We start from the raw sequence: 18,036 nt of genomic DNA on the forward strand, positions 1-18,036 counted from the left end.
TTGATGGACACTTGGGTTGTTCCCAGCTTTTGACAACTGTGAATAAGACTGCAATAAATATTTGTGTAGTGGTTTTTGTGTGGACATATGTCTTCATTTCGCTTGTGTAAATACCTAGGGATGGGATTGATGGATCATATCTTAATGTATGTTTAACTTTATAAGAAACTGCTAAACTGTTTTCCACAGTGACGTACCATTTTTGCATTCCCATCAGTAGTGAATGCATGAGAGAGTTCCAGTTGCTCCACATTCTTTCTACTATCTGATATTGTCAGTTTAAAATTTAAAAAAAAAACAAAAAACAAAAAAACCCTGAGTCATTGCAGTACGGATGTAGCTTGTGGTTTTAATTGGTACTTCCCTAAATACTAATGGTGTTGAACAGCTTTTCATTTGTGTATTTGCCATCCATATCTCTTTGATGATGAGTCTGTTAAATCTTTTGTCAATTTTAAAATTGAGTTGGTTGTTTTCTTAATGAGTTTTGAGAATTCTTTATATATTCTTGTTACCAGTCCATTATCAAATATGTATTTGCAAATATTTTCTCCCATTCTGTTATTTTAAATTATAAACATAACTTCTTTAGTATATCAGAATGTTGGATTGGCTTCTTTGGGGCTTTCCATTGAGCCTTTATGTTGTGAGTACCCAAGAGAAATAAGTGTAAGAGCATGAATCTAGGCTTCAGAGGAGGTGTTTGTCTTGGAGGATCAGGTGGAATTGCCTCTCCCCAGTGACTGAAGGGTACTTGTGAAAAGGAAGGAAGAACTGAGGGAAAAATAAGAGGAGTGACAGTGTTGGCCAGGGTCTTTGGTGGGAGAATTCAGTACAGCCAATTCAGGCGTGGGAGAACGGCTGTTAGAAATGTCTAAAATAAGAACGTAAGGAGCATGAGAGGAGCCAGGGTTGAACATGGAGTGTGTGGAAAGTGCTGAACCTAGACAAAATCAAACAGGGAGCTTCGCTGGTGGGTAAAAGAGAGAGGCTTAGAGAGGGGACGCGACTTACTGAGGATTATATGGATTGTGAAGGGAGAAACGGGGCCTTGAATGAAGATCTTTAAGAACAGTCGTGAAGAAGGGCTTCAGCAGTGTATTCAGTGTGGGGAGGGAGGGGCAAAATGAGAATTCTAAGCTAGGGTGACATGTTTTTGTTATTCTTCGTATCCTTTAAATAATTTACAAATATTCTTGTATCTACTCAATGTTTAGTAAAACATAACAACAAAGCTGGAATGACAGCAGAATTGGTGATTGAGCTGATAAGAGTTTGATGATAAGTCAAATTGAAATATGTTTTGGGTTAAACAGAAAATGTTAGAAATCAAATGGGAATGCATTTTTGGCACAACAAGGATGTTTGGTTCTTCCTGACTCCAAAGGGGAAAGAGGCTACTGAAGACAGTGAGAGATCATAGGCTTGACTTTTGTTAGTTACAATTAGCTATGAAAATACTAACTCCCAAAGTTAGGGTTTACTAGAATTGGAACTGCCTTTGGATTAAAAGAGAATGATGAAAGGGAATACTTGGAAAAACCTGATAGTAATAGTTATGTTATTGAAGTCCTCATCTAATTCAGGCACTATGCTAGGCTCCTTGCCATTACATTTTCCTGATCCTTCCATAGCCCTGCATAGTATTTGGTGATACTATATTTTTATTTTATAAATGCAGAAATTGAGATTCAGAAAAATTAAATGATATGTCCAAAGTCATGCAGCTAGTAGCTGGGATTCATTACTAGGACTCTGGGTGTCAACGCTTGTTCTCGTTTCACTAGACCAGTGCTAATCATAGTGTCATTTGAAGACTGGTGTTAGTCCACTGTTCAGTACCGACTCATTACAAGACAGGTACAGAACTTAATGGTAAGCACTTAGAAACTTTTATAGCAATTTGGTAGAGTAATTTTATGAGTGTTGAATCTAATAATAAAACGTTTGGGCTTGTAGGTTGTATGTCTTTGTTTTTTAAGTTCATTTTATTGCATTTTACAAAAGTACCGTTCCATGATGGAATGAAAATTAAAAAAGAAAAAGGTTGCTACGGTTAGTTTGAGAAGCCCTGCACTGTCCCATGTCATCTCTCTACATGTGAGATGCTCTCATCAGTCTGCAGTTTGCTCTGGCATTTCAGCTGACTCTGAGTTCTGAATAGCAGCGGGGACGGGGTCAGAGAAGGGGGAAGAGGCATCAGGGAAGGGTGAGGATCTAGGGGAAGACTCTTTGGGACAAAGCTCCAAACTTTGCTGTCAGGTAGCAGTAGGGTGAATCCTGATTCCCTCCTAAGATGCAGGTGGATACCTTGCCTCCTTGGATCAAGTGTGTGTTTGGATTGTAGAGTCTTAACCTGCTTATTTGTTATTCTCTGCAGCACTGCTGGTGCTGGTGGTGTTACAGAGGGGAGCAAATACAGGAAAAGAAATTTATAGAAATAAAGCTAACCTAAGGTAGGAATTCTGAAAACCTAAACCTCCTTTTCTCTTTTCACAACTACACACACATGAACACTCACCTTGAAGTGCTTTCCCTTTAAGGAAAAGGCTGCAATTTTTTTGGCAGGGCTGAGGGTTGTGATTGGCCCCTTCTACTGCTGTTTGCCGCGAAGAATCCTGACCAGTTCAGTTTTGTTCAGAGCTGGTTGGGGAGTCAGCTGAGCTGCCAAGTTCTCTGTACCCAATTGGAAGTACATTAACGTTTAGGGAGTGGGCCAGGTCCCTTGGATGCACCTCCTGCAGTTCAGCTTTCCTTGTTCCAGGAGGAAATGTGACCCTGCTGTTTCTGGAACCCCATGTCACAGATTCTTACTTCTCTTTGAATGCCTTTGAAGTCTTGCCAGTTTCAGGAAGAGGGAAATTAACTCACTGAAGGGAGTATGTTTTTAGGGAGCTTACCCAGAATGGAATACCCTGATTAGTAGTCCAGGAAAAGGAGCTCACTCATCCTTCAGGTTACCTAGGATATGAGGTTAAGGAAAAAGGGATCAGTTTTATGGGGTTCTTTTTCTCTCCACTTCCAGAGATGAAATGACAAAAAAGGTCCTCTAACTAATTTCATAATTTTAGTTACGGTGGAAACATCAATCACTTTGACATGAGTTAAAAGCAGCTCATACTGCATGGTAGCACCTTTTGTCAGAACCCTTACGTGTGGTCTGTGGGAAGTCCTGCCATTCTGGTTGTCATTGGCTGCAGACCAATGACAGTTATAACTACAAACCTTTTACTTGTTCTACTGGTTCTTAATCCCTAGAACTCTCACTAAGGTCAAGAATTGGTTCCTGATTGCCATGAGTGTAACTGTTGAGATAGTTATCAGTACTCCTGCTCTGGTGACAGCTGTGGATTGAGGGGTGGTTTATGTAGGTCTGCCCTTCTCTCTATGGGTATAAACTACAGATTTAACCCTGTTTATTGAACCCTGTGATAAGTTCAGGCAGTTTATAATGCGAGGTTTTAAATTTCATGGTGAAATAATTTTGATAATTTTCAGATTTATCAGAACCCTTTTAGCACTTGAACAGAAGGAATAAGATAAAAGATAAGAGAATGAGGCACGTGGAGGAAGCAGCATCCCAGGATCTCTCACAATACTTTATAAAGACCTCAGTGTCATCAAGTCTGAACTACAATTAGAGCTGAACAGCTTTGTGTCTCTTCAGTAGATTATAAATTCCCAGAGAGTAGGTCAGTTTCTGACTCTTTTTTATATTCCTCAGAGACTCTGGCCTTCTTGTTAGATTCAATAAATATTTGTTGAGATCAATTAAATAAATAAGCAGCTTCTAAACTAAGCACAAAGGACAGAGCAGTAATTCAGTAGTTTATTTGTGAATTTAATTCTCCAGGTCTTCGTGCCATACTTCTATGATCAGGTTCCTGGGCCCAGATGGCTAGCCTGGTACTTGTCCTTAAGTTTTTTACCCTCTGACTTGGTTATGTAATCACTGAGCCATGTGAAGACAGGGAACATGGTTTATAGAAGAGACGAACCAGCTGACAGACTGCTCATTCTCCCCTACTCCACACCTAACTCCTCTGTATGGTCTTTGGGGACAATAAAAAAAAAATTACCTAAAAGGTATGATTCCTAGGTGAAGCTGGAGGTGAATTGTGTATGTACTTATATATTTGTTAGGTGTGTGGAATTTGAGGGGATAGTGGTGCTGGAAATAAACTTAGAGAATCTGCCTCACTCCCACGTTTTACCAGTGGAGAAACAGAGATCCAGAAAGATTAAGTCATTTATTCCTAGCTTCATGGCTCATTAATGGCCATCAAAACTGTTCTCTAGGTCTGCCAAGTCTTAGTTCTAGGCATTTACCACACTACCAGAGAAATCCTGTTTTTTATAGAAAGCATCAGTAAAAACTGGCTTCCTGCAAAAACGAATATTGGCAATTTAACATAAGGATGTGAGTGGAAAAACTTTTTCCCTTTTGAATGCTAGAACTATCCTAAAGTTTTTTTTTTCTGTTTTATACACGATTTAGAAGACAGAACAAAAAGAAACAAGTTTCATAAAGGATATGCTTCATTTAAATGCTTAAAGAAGAAAGTAGGCCACTTTGAATTTCTAAAAATAACATTAAAAAAAATCCCAAAATTATGTAAAAAGAGATTCTTGTTGCATGGATGCTGTAATTTTCTGGGGGTGCCTGGGCCTTGGGAGGATGCTACCTCTCTGAATGCTTTATGTTCTTACATGACTCTTACTTGTGGTGACCCCAGAATGGGAGACGGAGAAATGTGCTCTGAAGGGTGATCTGGGGGGAAGGGATGAGAAAGTTGCAGGCGGGAAATCTCAGCCTGGTGGTTTTAGAGAAGGTTTTTTTTGTTTGTTTGTTTTGTTTTTGTATAAAGGAAAGGCCTGCTAGGAGCCTGGTCCTAACTGATTCCAGATGCGCCTGCTCCAGTACAAAGGTTTTCAGTGTGTTTGGGATGGGGCAGACTGAGAGGGCCCCCTGAGCACTTCCTGCACAGTTCTGCAATTGTACGCACCTAATCAGAAACAGCCCTGACTGCTGGGGCTCAAGAGCAACCATCTCGGGCTCTCTTTGTGCCTGTTTGTAAACTGCCGGCTTCTCCTGCCCGGTTTATCTCCCCATTCTAGTCTCCTTTCCACTCTAATCTCTCTTCTATTTGTTTTCAGGGAGCATTAAAAAAAATATGTACTTGTGTGTATGTATATTCCTTATGGGGTGGAGTCAGGGAGGAGGAGGAGAGGGAAGGAGAAGGAGAAAGGAGGAGGGAGGAGGGCAGAGGATGGAATAGCCAAATTAAAGACAGATGCTGAAGGCTTTTTTCCTGGACCTGGGAGATATTTGCTGGAAGTGGGTAGTGGGAACATGAGAGTGTGAAGCAGACAAGGAAAACCAAGCCACTCCATTTTGTAATTTTTTCAACCCTGGCATCCTTTCCAAAGTGTTCAGAATATCGCATGGTTTGTTTACATTGTAAACTGAGTATCGCTGGCCCTTTCTGGCTGTGCGCCACTGGGCGAGTTTCACAGTGACTTTAAGCCCAGTAGAGATAGAAAGGTGTTTGTGCTCATGTCCCACGTAGCATTGTTGCCAGGGGAGCATACCGTCTGTGCTCTGATGTAGGCTTGAGTTTCGCCAGCTTCTCAACCACTGCAGGATATCTCAGGCACTCTGCACAGGTTCAAAGAGGATTTTGTGGTCATGCTCAGCTGCAGGGACTATGGTCATTTTTATGGGCCTTCCAGACTCCACCAGGGATATATTTTATGTATAAACTTGATTTTCTCTTTTGTCTCAGATGCCTGTTTGACTGGTTCAGATATATGCTTGGTGTTTGAATCAGTTTTCTACATCTGGCTGATAGATTGCAGAAACTCTGGGCCTAAGGGGTCATTTGGGTCTTTATAGTTTCATCCTGACCCTTTGGCTGCTGTAGTCATGTTGTTGCGTAAATGTGAATTTGTTAGGATAGAATATGTAAAAATACTATGTAGGAAAAAAGTTCTCAGCAATATTGATTTGTCTTCCTGACCTGTTCATACTTTTAGTGTCCCTTTTATCCTCTTGTAAATGTGGTGATCACATTATTCTTTTTCTTTTTTTGATGATCATATTTTTCTTGTGCTAAATGGGGACTATATTGTCTGATGAAAAAATTTTGTGCTCTTTCTAGGTAGCAAGGTTGTCTGAGAGATACAGTTTGGAAATGGAAATATTTGCATTTCTGGGATATTTCAATGTTAGTAGGAATAATGGGTCAGATTGTTTGAAACTGGGATTTCTTAAGATAGGTCACATGGTCACCTTTCTTGTGAGTAAATCTTAGCAATATAGCGTTGAAGCTAATGGAGGATTACCTGATAATTTTCAACTGTCAGCTGCTTGTATTAATGTTCTCAGTTTACCAGTGGGATCTTCTTTCTTACCTTTATTAAAATTCCCCTTTAGCTGTGAAGGAAAGGAGGCAGCTAAAGTGTGTTTGTTTGCTTGCTTGTTTTTTGGATGGCTATTGTTTGCCAAGTGTCAGACTCATATTATCTCATTTAATGTGAAGTGGCCCTAATTCCCCTTGCAGATGAGGAAGCCACGCTTGCCCATGTCACACAGCCAACCCGTTGTGTTGTAGGTCCAAAGGTGATGCATGTTCTTCCACACTCTGAGTTACATATAAGGCCTGACCTCTTCTCAGAAAGAAATTCTTTTCTAAGGGAAATGTAGTGATTAACATTTTTTAAAGATCATTTTAAACTTAATTTTATTATCATCCTCTTCCCTTTTTAGGCATGCTAACTGCATGCCTTGTGATATATAAAAATATGACACTGGAGAGAGGAAGGAGGTGAACCAATTTACTGTTATAGAGAGGCTTTGCAGCTTAAAAAAGTTGCTTTTTTTTAGTTGAAACTTTTATTGAGGTAATTGTAGATTCACATGCAGTTGTTCAAAAGCTGCTTTTGAAATGGCAGGAAGACAGAGGTTCTGATTTAGAGGCAAATAGACACCTTTCCTCATCTTCAAAGGCAAAGTGGAAGGAGATTGGATGAGGGGCTTTTGAGTCCTCCGATCACCTTGGCGGCTCTCTGCTGTCTTTGGTGTGTGCACTTGTCAAATGTGAGAAGTGTTCTCGCAGGAGAAGCAGCCAGTTGCAGTTCCTGGTTCAAGCAGCTGTACCACGAAATCTTGCTGATTTGCTTGAACAGAGACAATGCTCAGAATGGAGGGACAGATTGGGATTAGAGACAGTCTTCAACCTTGGAAGAAATGAATTGGAATTGATAGGGGTGGATCAACCAGACGTTTTTAGTTGGGATCACTAGGACGACTCCTTTCATTATTTTCCTGTTAGCTTATGTCATCTTCCTAAGGAGGCCTTCTCTAACCGTTAAAGTATACTTACCCCAGTTTTTTTTTTTTTAAATTTATTGTGATTTATAGCTAAATACTTGCTTATTTACTTATTTAAATATTTTCCCCAATTTAACTAAACTTCATGAGGGCAGGGACTCTCTTTTTTTCACACTGTATACGTGGTGCCTAGACTGGTAGGTTACATATCATGAAAGTGTGTTGAATAAATAAACATCTTGGGAAATGGTTGAACCATGCTTAATTCTTAGCTGGCGAACCCTTTGCTTATTATTTTGGGTCAGAATAGTGACTTTGAAATTTTTCTGGATAAAAGAATTTTAATCCCTTATGCTTTCTTTCTTGTAACAAATTAGTAAACTACCTTAGTTTGAGGTCATCTCTTAAGCTCTGCTAATGGAGTCTTGCATTATTTCCAAAATTATGTTTAAGGCCTAGAATCCCAGGCAATGAAGCAGTGGTCCACCTTGACCTCTAAAATGAGCAGACTTCTCTTTTCCCTCGTGCTCTACATGTTCAGAAGAGTAGCACAATTCCATTTTAATGCTTGTTTCAAAACAGAATAAAGAAAACTCAGCAACTCTGTTTTAAAAACTCTCTTCTCATCTAAATCAGTTTAATAGCTATTCTTTCCTTTTACCCCTTTAACTCCTCATCCTGGAATTGACTTTCCCTAAATTTATCTTTTATAAGGGGGGGTCATCTATACATTAGATTCCTAACTCACTGGGACCCTTTCTTACCATGCTTTTTTTTTTTTTTTTTTTTTAATAACCTCTCTTCCCAAGACCAGGGAAAAAAAGGTAAGTAATTGTGTATACATATATATTTTTCCCCTCTCTGTCACATTCTTCTCTAGCTAGAATGAGATTTTTTTTTATTCTGGGAAAGTTGCATAACTTTCGGGTTCAGCTATTTCTTTTAGGTAGTAACTATAAAATACTGAATTTGTAGCTGTTACCATTTTAAGATCTTTAATTGACTCTTGAAAATTCATAAATGATGTGGTTTTTAGATGTGTGTATTAAGGCAGTAGCAGTAATGATGTAATGCCTTTGTCCTGCTTTCCTTTACTGAAGTAGAAGTTTGCTTGGAGAGATGATGATGGTAGAGGATTATTATTTCTCTGATGTCCAAATCTTCACAGCTAATATTTTAAGTGCATGCTGTCAGCTAAAGTCAATATTCACTTAGGTCAGGGGTCACCTCATATATAGCTATTATCTCTTCCAGCACCCAACGCAGTCCTGGGATCCTAAAAGGTACTTAATGAATTTAATTAAGTGTGATCTTGCTTAATTTACAGATTGTTTGAGTTGGTTGATCTGTTTTCTTGAAGAAAACTTCACTTGTGCATTTTATATACATGATGTGCCTGGGAATTTTTTAAATACACATTTTAAATGCTACTTTATTAAAGTTTCTAGAAAAAAACACTTGATAATATCTTATGATATTCTCTATTTGAACCAGGGCATAAATAATAACTATAATAGTAGGGAGGGTGTAGCTCAAATGGTGGAGCACATGCCTAGCATGCATGAGATCCTGGGTTCAGTCGACAGTACCTCCATTAACATATATATATATATATAATAATAATAAATAAATAAATAGACCTAATGACCCCCCCAAAATAATAACTATAATAAAAGAAAAAACCCTGATAAATTGATTACATTAAAATTAGGACTATCTTTTCATTAAAAGACAATATTAAGAAAGTAAAAAGGAAAACCACAGAGTAGGAGAAGATATTTGCAATATAGTATCCAATAGTATCTGGCTGGTATCCAATATATATAAATAACTCTGACAAATCAATATATAAAAGAAGTCCTATAAATCAATCTTTGAACAACCCAGTTAAAAAATGGGCAAATGATTTAAATAGGTGATTCACAAAAGATGATATTCAAATGCCCCCAGAGTGGTCAGCATCATTTATCATCAGGATAAAGCAAACAGCCACAGTGAGATACTACTACACTAACTCCAGAATGGCTGAAATGAAAAAAGCAGACGTTACCAAGTGCTAGGGAGTTTGTTCAGCATCGGGAGCCCTCATGCACTGCTAGTGGGAATGTAAATTGGTACAACTTTAGAAAATTGGCAGTTGGCAGTATTTATCAAAGCTGAACCTAAGTGTACCCTGTAATGAGCAGTTCACTCCTGGTTATACCTAACAGAAATATGTACGTATTTGCACCAAAAGACTTGTACAGGAATGTACATAGCAGCATTTTAAGTAATAACCCTATGCTGGAAATAACACAAATGCCTTTCAATGGTACCAAAATATTTTTCATTAAATCATACTATATTTGTAAAATGGAATACTTTACAGTGATGACAATGAATGACCTACTGCTATATTCAACAGATGAATCAGTTTTACAAATATAATGTGGAGTGAAGGAAGCCAGCACAAAAGTATACGGTGTGCGATTCCATTTATATGAAGTTAAAAAACAGGCAGAATGAGTCTCTGGTGTTAAAGTCATTGTGAGCTGGTAGGAGTAACTTTGCAGATACATGAGATGGGCTTCCAGGGTGCTGATAGTGTTCCTTGTTTTTTGTTTGTTTGTTTGTTTTTAAACCTAGATGCTGGTTACATGGGTGGGTTCACTTTGTGGAAATTCATTGAGTTGTATACTTAAAATTTTTGCCCATTTCTATATATATATAGTCACTTAAATAAAACATTTTTCTTAAAAATTAGATTCTACTTTTGTCCTGTGATTGCTGTGCTTATTGATAGCTTTTTCCTCTTATAAATGTACAAATCCTTTGCCTGTCAAAGCTGGTAGGATGTGTGTGTGCACATACATTTATGTGTTTATGTATTAGGGATGGTTGTATTAGGGTCGTTGTATGGGCATGAAGATGCATCTTTTATTAACCTTAATTTGCTTGTCAAATATTCAACACACTAAGAGTTTCAAACAGCCATAGGAAAAGAAAATTGGTGAGTAAACTCCACTGATCACTTTTTAAACCAGTTTTCTGAGAATAAGGAAACTTTCACAGGGCAGCAAATTTGGGTTTTGTTCTACAGACAGAAGAACCTTTTAATTAAGGGTCTTCAGCCCCTAAAGTCTTCATTTTCAGAAGAGTACACTTCATTTTGACCTTCATTCTTTTTTTAAATTGAAATGTAATTGAAATATAACCTTGTATTAGTGTTATATGCAACATGATTTAGTGTACATATATATTGTAAAATGATCATCATCATAATATGTCTAGTTAACATCCATTATCACATAGTTATAAATTTTTATTTCTTGTGATAAGAACTTTTAAGATCTACTCTTTTAGCAACTTTCAAATATACACTACAGTATTATTAACTGTAGTCACCATGCTGTCCATTGCATCCCCATGTCTTATTTATTTTATAAGTGGAAGTTTGTACCTTTTGACCCCCTTCACTCATTTCATCTACCCCCGACTCCACCCCTTACCTCTAGCAACTATCAGTCTGTTCTCTGTACCTATGAGTTAGAGTTTTCTGTTCTCTGGGTTTTTTTGGGTTTTGGGGGGGGTTTTTTGGTTTTGGTTTTGGATTCTTCATATAAGTGAGACCTTATATTTGTGTTTCTCTGACTTATTTCACTTAGCCTAACAACCTTAAGGTCCATCTGTGTTGTTGGCAGGATTTCCTTCTTTTAATGGCTGAAAAATATTCCACTGTATATATATAAACCACATTTTCTTTATTCATTCATCCATCGGTGGATACTTAGGTTGTTTCCATGTCTTGGCTATTGTAAATAATGCTGCAGTGAACATGGGGTACAGATATCTTTTTGAATTAGTGCTTTTGTTTCTGTCAGGTAAATACCCAGAAGTGGAATTGCTGGATGATACTGTAGTTCTATTTTAAATTTTTTAAGGAACCTCCATTCTGTTTTCCATAGTGGCTGTACCAATTTACATTCCTGCCAACAGTGTACAAGGTTCCCCTTTCTCCACATCCTCACCAGCACTTGTTATTTCTTGTCTTTTTGATAATAGCCATTCTAGCAGGTGTGAGGTGATGTCTTATTGTGTTTTTGATTTGCATTTCCCTGATGATTAGTGATGTTGAGAAGCTTTTCAAGTACCTGTTGGCCATCTGCATGTCTTCTTTGGAAAAATGTCTATTCAGATCCTCTGCTCATTTTATAATCAGATTGATTGTTGTTTGCTCTTGAGTTGTATGAGTTCTTTATATATTTTGGATATTAACCTCTTAGCAGATGTATGATTTGCAAACATTTTCTCCCATTTGATAGGTTGCCTTTCCATTTTTTTGGTGGTTTGTGTGTGTGTGTGTGTGTTTTGTTTTGTTTTGTTTTTTTGCTATGCAGTGGCTTTTTATTGAGCTTTATTCTTATGGAAACTATGAAGAGAGGAACTCTTCACGTGGTATTAAAAATTTTTCCCCTTTTGCTCTATGGTAATCTAACTCAAAGTAAAGCATTTTAGGAAAACCTAGCCTGGATGAGGTAGAAAATCTAAAAGATGTTTCCTTGCCTTCTCTCATTTGGTCATATCTCTCAATTCTCAGTCTGGCCTCAGTAAGATACTTGAAAGTCCTCTTAAGTTCACCAACGTTGTCTTCTGACCATACCTTCTTAAATCTTTTCTCCCTCCCTGGAAGGCCCTTACCTGCCTCATTTACCTAAGTAATCTCCTGGAGCTCATTCTCCACAACACCTTCTAGAGTTAACCTCTCACTGTGCCTATATACATCTCTGCTGTGTAACATATCACACTTATCTGTGTTTATTTGTCCTTCAGTGCTATCCTTTTGAGACTTATCAACTGGGAGGTGGCAGGTGTTCAATAGATATTGAAAGAAAGGATGAATGATCGGGCATATTTTCTGAAAGACAATAGCTATTTTCTAAAGAATAAAAGCCATTTACAATATTTGACATTACTAGACAGGTTTTAATTTTCTTTTGGAAGAAATGATACTTTGCATTAATTTCTCAGTTAAACCAGGGTGTGTATGTACAACAGGGTGCATTTTGTGGTAGTAGGAGAGAGTGATGCTAACGGGTTTACATGGGTATCAGACATGTGACCTTGGCCTCTTTAACATAGTCCTCCTGACAGCTGATTTAATTTTAGTGAACCCCTAGAGAAATACTTTGAAATGCTCTGGTTCTATATGCAGAATTTAGAAACCATAAATCTAATGTATAGTCCTGACTGCATTGAGGTTTATGGATTAAGCTCAGCAGATTAGACTGTGTTGGCATTAGGACATTATGACTGGGCCAGTGTAGGCATTATGAGAGGATAATTTTGTTCATCTCAAATGTTATAAAATTAAATTCCGGAATATGTTATCTGAAATTTTGTCATTTCACTTCAGCATATAATTTCTCCAGCCAATTTTAATTTAAAAAATATCTGAGTAGAATAATTGGCATTTGTCCAGTTTAGACTAATAGGATTAGAATAATAAATTAATAAGTATTGAGTGCCTGCGTAAGGTTTAATACTGTTAGTAATATGTAAAAAAGTATAACATTGACCTTGATGTCAAACAACCTGTATTTTATTGATAATGTAAGAAAACACAGATAAAAAGTGATTTCTGTTTTTTCCAACCCCAACTGTCTGTAAATGGGAGACCAGGCAGAAAAAAATAGACTTTGGAGTCTAAACAGATCTGGGTTAGGATCTTTGGCTTTCTAAAAAATTAAATAATGAGTTATATAATCTTGGTCACATTGACATCTCTAGAACTGTTGTTTCTGTTTGCAAAGAGAGGTAAGAATACATGCAACTTGCAGTTTTTTGATTTTATTTTTGAGAATTAATGACAAACCATGTAAAACCTCTGGCACATAATAAGTGCACTTAATGCATGTTTAAATGGAAAGAACAGATAAATAGAGCTTTATTTGCAACAGTCCAGTTAGTCCAGACCGTTGTTGATAGATTTCATAATGGTAACTAACGCAAGTCAAGCTCGGTAATTGATTGGATGGGCAATCTTGGAAACTGTGCTTTAGTCTTCCCACTGTGGAATGAGGTGACTGACCTTCTGTTTGTTTTTAAGAGTATTAAGGACAACTTTTAGAAGAGTGTTCATCTTATTTATCCTGTGGAACCTTCTGACCAGTGGTGTACACAGGAGAGGTTTCACACGAGGAGTGGCTTGTTACGAGTCCACTTGGGGTGAGATAAGGAAGCACAAATCTCAGAGATGGGCTAATCATGCTGTGTTCCTTCTCCCTCTCCTCCTCCCCCCACCCCACAGTGCAAGTTTCATTTGTTTATTAGCAATTACTGCATCCTTTGCTGTTTTCTGTAGCAGTTGTGAAGCTTGTTCTGGATGCCTGTGTTAATTAGTGGGGTAGTTTGACTTTGCTAAATGTTCCAAATGGTTTAAATTCTATTTGGGACAAATGACTATTTCTTATTATACAAAATCAGTTTCTTTTCTTGTCTATTTTTTCTTTGGAGAGTTGGTGCTCTGGGGCTGCGTCTCTGCCTTGCAAACTGAAAATACAGTTTTCCTGGGTGTGTCTTATTTTAATCCACTCCCTTTCATACTATAAGGCTTTGACCTGCTTGGAGCCTTTCCTCCTTGGTTACAATTGATGCTTTGTCCTTTAGAATCATATATGACTAGCCACTGGGTTGATTCAGTGTTCAGCTAACAAATATGGCTCTGAGGAGAAATTATTTCCCTAGAATGGGAAATGGGCAGCTGAGCTGGAAAATGAAGGCCTGGTCCATATTCAATCATTTAGGGAGAGTAAGTAGCAGTTTCAAAATTAGAGTTAGGACTAAGCAAAGAAAAAGTAGGGCCAATTCCAAAATTGAGTTCTAGTCAAAGATCAGCTGGATTTTACTAGAAGTAGACATATTTTGGGGAACTATCTGTGGTTCAAGAAATTATGCATATCTTGTACTGCATCTGTGATTATGAGAGGATAATTTTCTAGAAGTTTATGTTGTTCCCCTGTTGGATTGTTGATTTCTGTTAATATCCACAGGAATTTCACTGCTAATGATGTCAACTTACTCTCTATTTATTCAATTCCTTTGGCCCAGGGACTTAAACTACTTTACATTAATTTTGTCAGTAATTCTTATAACATCCCTGTGTGGGAGCTACTTTTGAGATGAGGGATGTCAGAACGTGCTCCAGTTTACATAGCAGGTCAGTCTCTGGGATGGAAAATTTGACCCAGGATTTGTGCTTCTAGGCTTAGCAAGTTTGATTGCTGAAATGTGTAGTCTTTCTATTTCACCTCCCACCCCTTTTCCTTCTACTTTTCTTTCTTTGCTGGAGGAAATAATATCAAGCAAATAACAAAAGAATCTGGTCTTCTAAGTGGTTGGAGACTCTTCAGAACTCTGCCTTTAGGCATGGAATTCCCAGTCCCTGGCTAGGGATGGAGGGAAGGAGCAGAAGACTGATGCTCAGCTCACAACACGTCTTCACTGGTTTTTTGACCAGTGCGTACTTTTATTTTTGTCCTTTTATTTTTCTTTTCTTGTTGGGTGGAATGGTGAGTGTGAGACTTTTCTGTGTGCCAGCCTTAATATATGGAACAGTCCAGATGTTTTTAACGCTCAGCAGTTACTGCCACTTGCTTTGGGTTGGGGGCCAAAGAGTAGGAGGTGAAGCAGCCACTTTGGGGTGGGGTTGAGAGGAGGGTGGAATGTAGGAAGGAGGACGTTTCTCTGTTTTCTTAGTCATTGGACTCTGAATCCCAAGTAGCTAAATATAGCTCAGGTTCCTGTTGAAAGCATCATTTTTTGGGGGCGGGTGGTGAGGGGAGAACGGAAAACCTTTTTGTGTATCCTGCTCCATGAAGCCAATAGGGAAGCAGGAGGAGGTGAGGTTGCCATGGAGATGGTAGCTGTGTGCAAGGGGAGAGCAGCAGGGTTTAGAATTCCAGGAAGGAAGAGAGAGTGATGTCATCAGATTCCATGGACCAGCCCAGGAACCCCTGTGAGGTTGGTGGGGAGTTGGGTGTGCGTGGGGGGTGGTGGATGGGAGTTTGTGCAGGGGAATTGTGGCTTCAGTAAGATGTGGGGAGTCCAATGCAAGCAGAGAGGTTCGTTGTGTGGAGTCGGGCTGGTCTGCCTTTTTAAAAATCTGTAAATCATTCTGAATTTGCAGAATATTTTCTTTGTTGAAAAATGACATATTCATTTAACAAAGGAGCTAATCTAGATGTAGAAATATAATATCTTTTAATAGTTATATTCTCTGTCATATTTGTGTGTGCCCTTATCCCTTGTACGTGAGGATATTTGTGCACATATTTTGGATATGTAAGTTGCCTTTGTAGGACGCCTTTTATGGTACTGCATGCAGTTAAATGCTTTATTAATGCCTGATGTTTGTATTTTTCTAGAGATGGGTCTGTATAAATAAACCACTTTATTTTTTAAAAAATATGAAAGACAAAGCAATTGCTTTTGCAGCAGAAAGAACTGCAGACTTCAGGACAGTCGTTCTGAACATAACGCGTGTGTGTTTGTACCGCTACTGAAGGGCAAATGTGTTTCTTTTGGAATGACTGAGAGGCTCATTTTTTTTTAAACAAATACAGCAGAGTCTGTGCATCTAGATGAGTATTGCCCTTCAAAATAGTCACTTTGACTCTGATGATACAACCACTGCACAAAACATAAAGAACTCTGCTTTGGAATCAGCTTCAGAGATGAAGGTTAAGGGAAACCTTTTTAATATCTAACACTGCATTTTTTTTATTTATGAAGAATACCTAGCTTGATCAGACACTGGGCTTTTCCTGATTTGGGGTTGTCAAAAAAAATCAAATCTGTGTTCAAACAATGAGCTTTTGTCACAGTTAAAGATATTTAAAGCCATAGGTTTCGGTTCTGAAGGCGTTTTCTTTTCCAGAGCAGGAGCTCCTAGATTATTTAGTTTAGCAGTGGCTAAATGCTTGATGGCAGCATCTGAGAAATAAGAGTATGGCCTTTCCAGGCAACATTTTCTGAAGTGACCCATTTGTGTATCTGTAAAAATCAGCGACATTACTGTTGGGTAATGTGTTTCTGAGAGCACAGACTCTTTGGAACCAGACTGGCTCAAGTCTCCACCCCTGTTCTGCTACTCAGTGACTGACCTTGGACAGGTAGCAGTCTCTTGGTGCATTGGTTTCCTCACATCTGAAATGGGAATGATGGTGCTATAAGTACCAACATTACAGTGTGCTGGTGAGGGTGAGTAAACCAATATGGAGAGCACTTAGATATTTGGTATGTTCTCAATCAGTGCTTGCGTTGGCTGTTGTCATTAATGATTCTACAGTTCTTTGAATTACAGAATTATGAGGTAGAAGATTTCACATACCACTGAATGTCCAGGAGGGAGGGGCTCAGAAATCTATAATTTTAGAATGATTCCTGGATGATTCTGATGATCAGCCAGGTTTGGGAATCTCTGCCTGTAATCTGTGTTGAGTATGGGCCAAGCACTGGAAGCATCATCATTTCCTGGGATCTTATTAGAAATGCAGAATCTCGGGTGCTACCCCAAATCCACTGAATCAGAATCTGCGTTTTTAACAAGATACCCTGCAGTGACCTGCATGCGTGTTAAAACTTAAGAAACACTGCTTTTCTACCAGTGAGAGTAATTGGGTGATAACTACAGGTTAAAAGATTATCTCTCAGTTATTCCCACTTGGTAGAAGAGAAACAGGCTAACCCACTGTGTAGATGAGCATGCACGTACCTTCCCTATTGCTTTTCTGGACTAAGTCACTATGTGCCATGTAATGGAAAGAACGGAGTTACAGTTGTGCCTCTGCCTCTACCACTTCCTAGTTGTTTGGCCTTGATCTTGTCATTTAACCTCTCTGGGTATCAGTGTCCTCACCTGATAATGGAAGTAATACCTAGACCGTCAAGTAGCGTGTATAAAGTATCTAGCACGTTGCAGTGTCTGTGTACATTAGTGCCCCCCTCTTCAGTGATGATCTGTATAGTAGTTCTGTTCCCTCAGAAAGGGCCACCAGTTGAGACCCAGCACCATCCTGTCTGGGTAATTTCCTTGCCTCTTGCCCTTATCTCAGCTATTTCAAGCATCTAATTGTACTACAGAAAACTACATATAGTTTTCTTGGCCACCTTTTTCTGTTCAGTGCCTTTTACTTAATGGAGACTGTTATCTAAAAGGGCTGGAAGAACTATAGGAGCTGAGTAGTGGGGCTGGTACAGGAATCAGGTTTGATGAAGTTTGATAGAGGCAGCTCTTTCTGTAATTCTTTGTAGTTGACTGTATGTTTTAGAAAGTTAAGTTTGTGTTTTAAAATTGATACTAAAAAAAATGAATTCAGATGATTTCATTTAAAGTCTTTTAGACTAGTTCCCAGCAAGAATTAACATGGCAGTAATCAGAAGATCATTGAATTGATAAGTAATGAGCATTCCCTTTTTTCTGACCAGGGAATTAATATAAGAGGAAGTTCAGGGACATGCTCTGGGAACACCAGAAGTAGATGGCAGAGAATTTAGGTCAGAGAATTGGCAGTTGTAGCCAGTAAGGCATTGGATGCAACAGCAGGGGTAGGAAATAGAAAAGTTCATTGCCACTCAGCCATACAAATCTTAGGGGACTGAGGGATATGAGAGGATTGTGAACTCAAAGCATATAGTAAAAATTGTTATAATAATAGTTTTTGTCT

The 18,036-nt window shown here is 38.4% G+C and overlaps 1 protein-coding gene across 17 annotated transcripts in view; it reads left to right on the plus strand.

Moving 5' to 3' along the window:
* The window catches only part of RBFOX2 (RNA binding fox-1 homolog 2), a 238,749-nt gene that overhangs the window by 41,751 nt on the left and 178,962 nt on the right, over positions 1-18,036 (plus strand). Inside the window, exon 1 of one of the 17 annotated variants that reach the window (XM_031463179.2) lies at positions 15,154-15,331. The exons of 14 other annotated variants lie outside the window; for them this stretch is intronic. In XM_031463179.2, the coding sequence (XP_031319039.1) occupies positions 15,290-15,331 (42 nt within the window). In that variant the 5' untranslated portion in view covers positions 15,154-15,289. Of the gene's footprint in view, positions 1-15,153; positions 15,332-18,036 lie in introns of those variants that run through there. 2 more of the 17 variants (XM_031463185.2, XM_031463182.2) reach the window with 2 other exon arrangements.

Source organism: Camelus dromedarius, chromosome 11 (assembly GCF_036321535.1).
Source record: "Camelus dromedarius isolate mCamDro1 chromosome 11, mCamDro1.pat, whole genome shotgun sequence".
NCBI classification, from domain to species: domain Eukaryota; kingdom Metazoa; phylum Chordata; class Mammalia; order Artiodactyla; family Camelidae; genus Camelus; species Camelus dromedarius.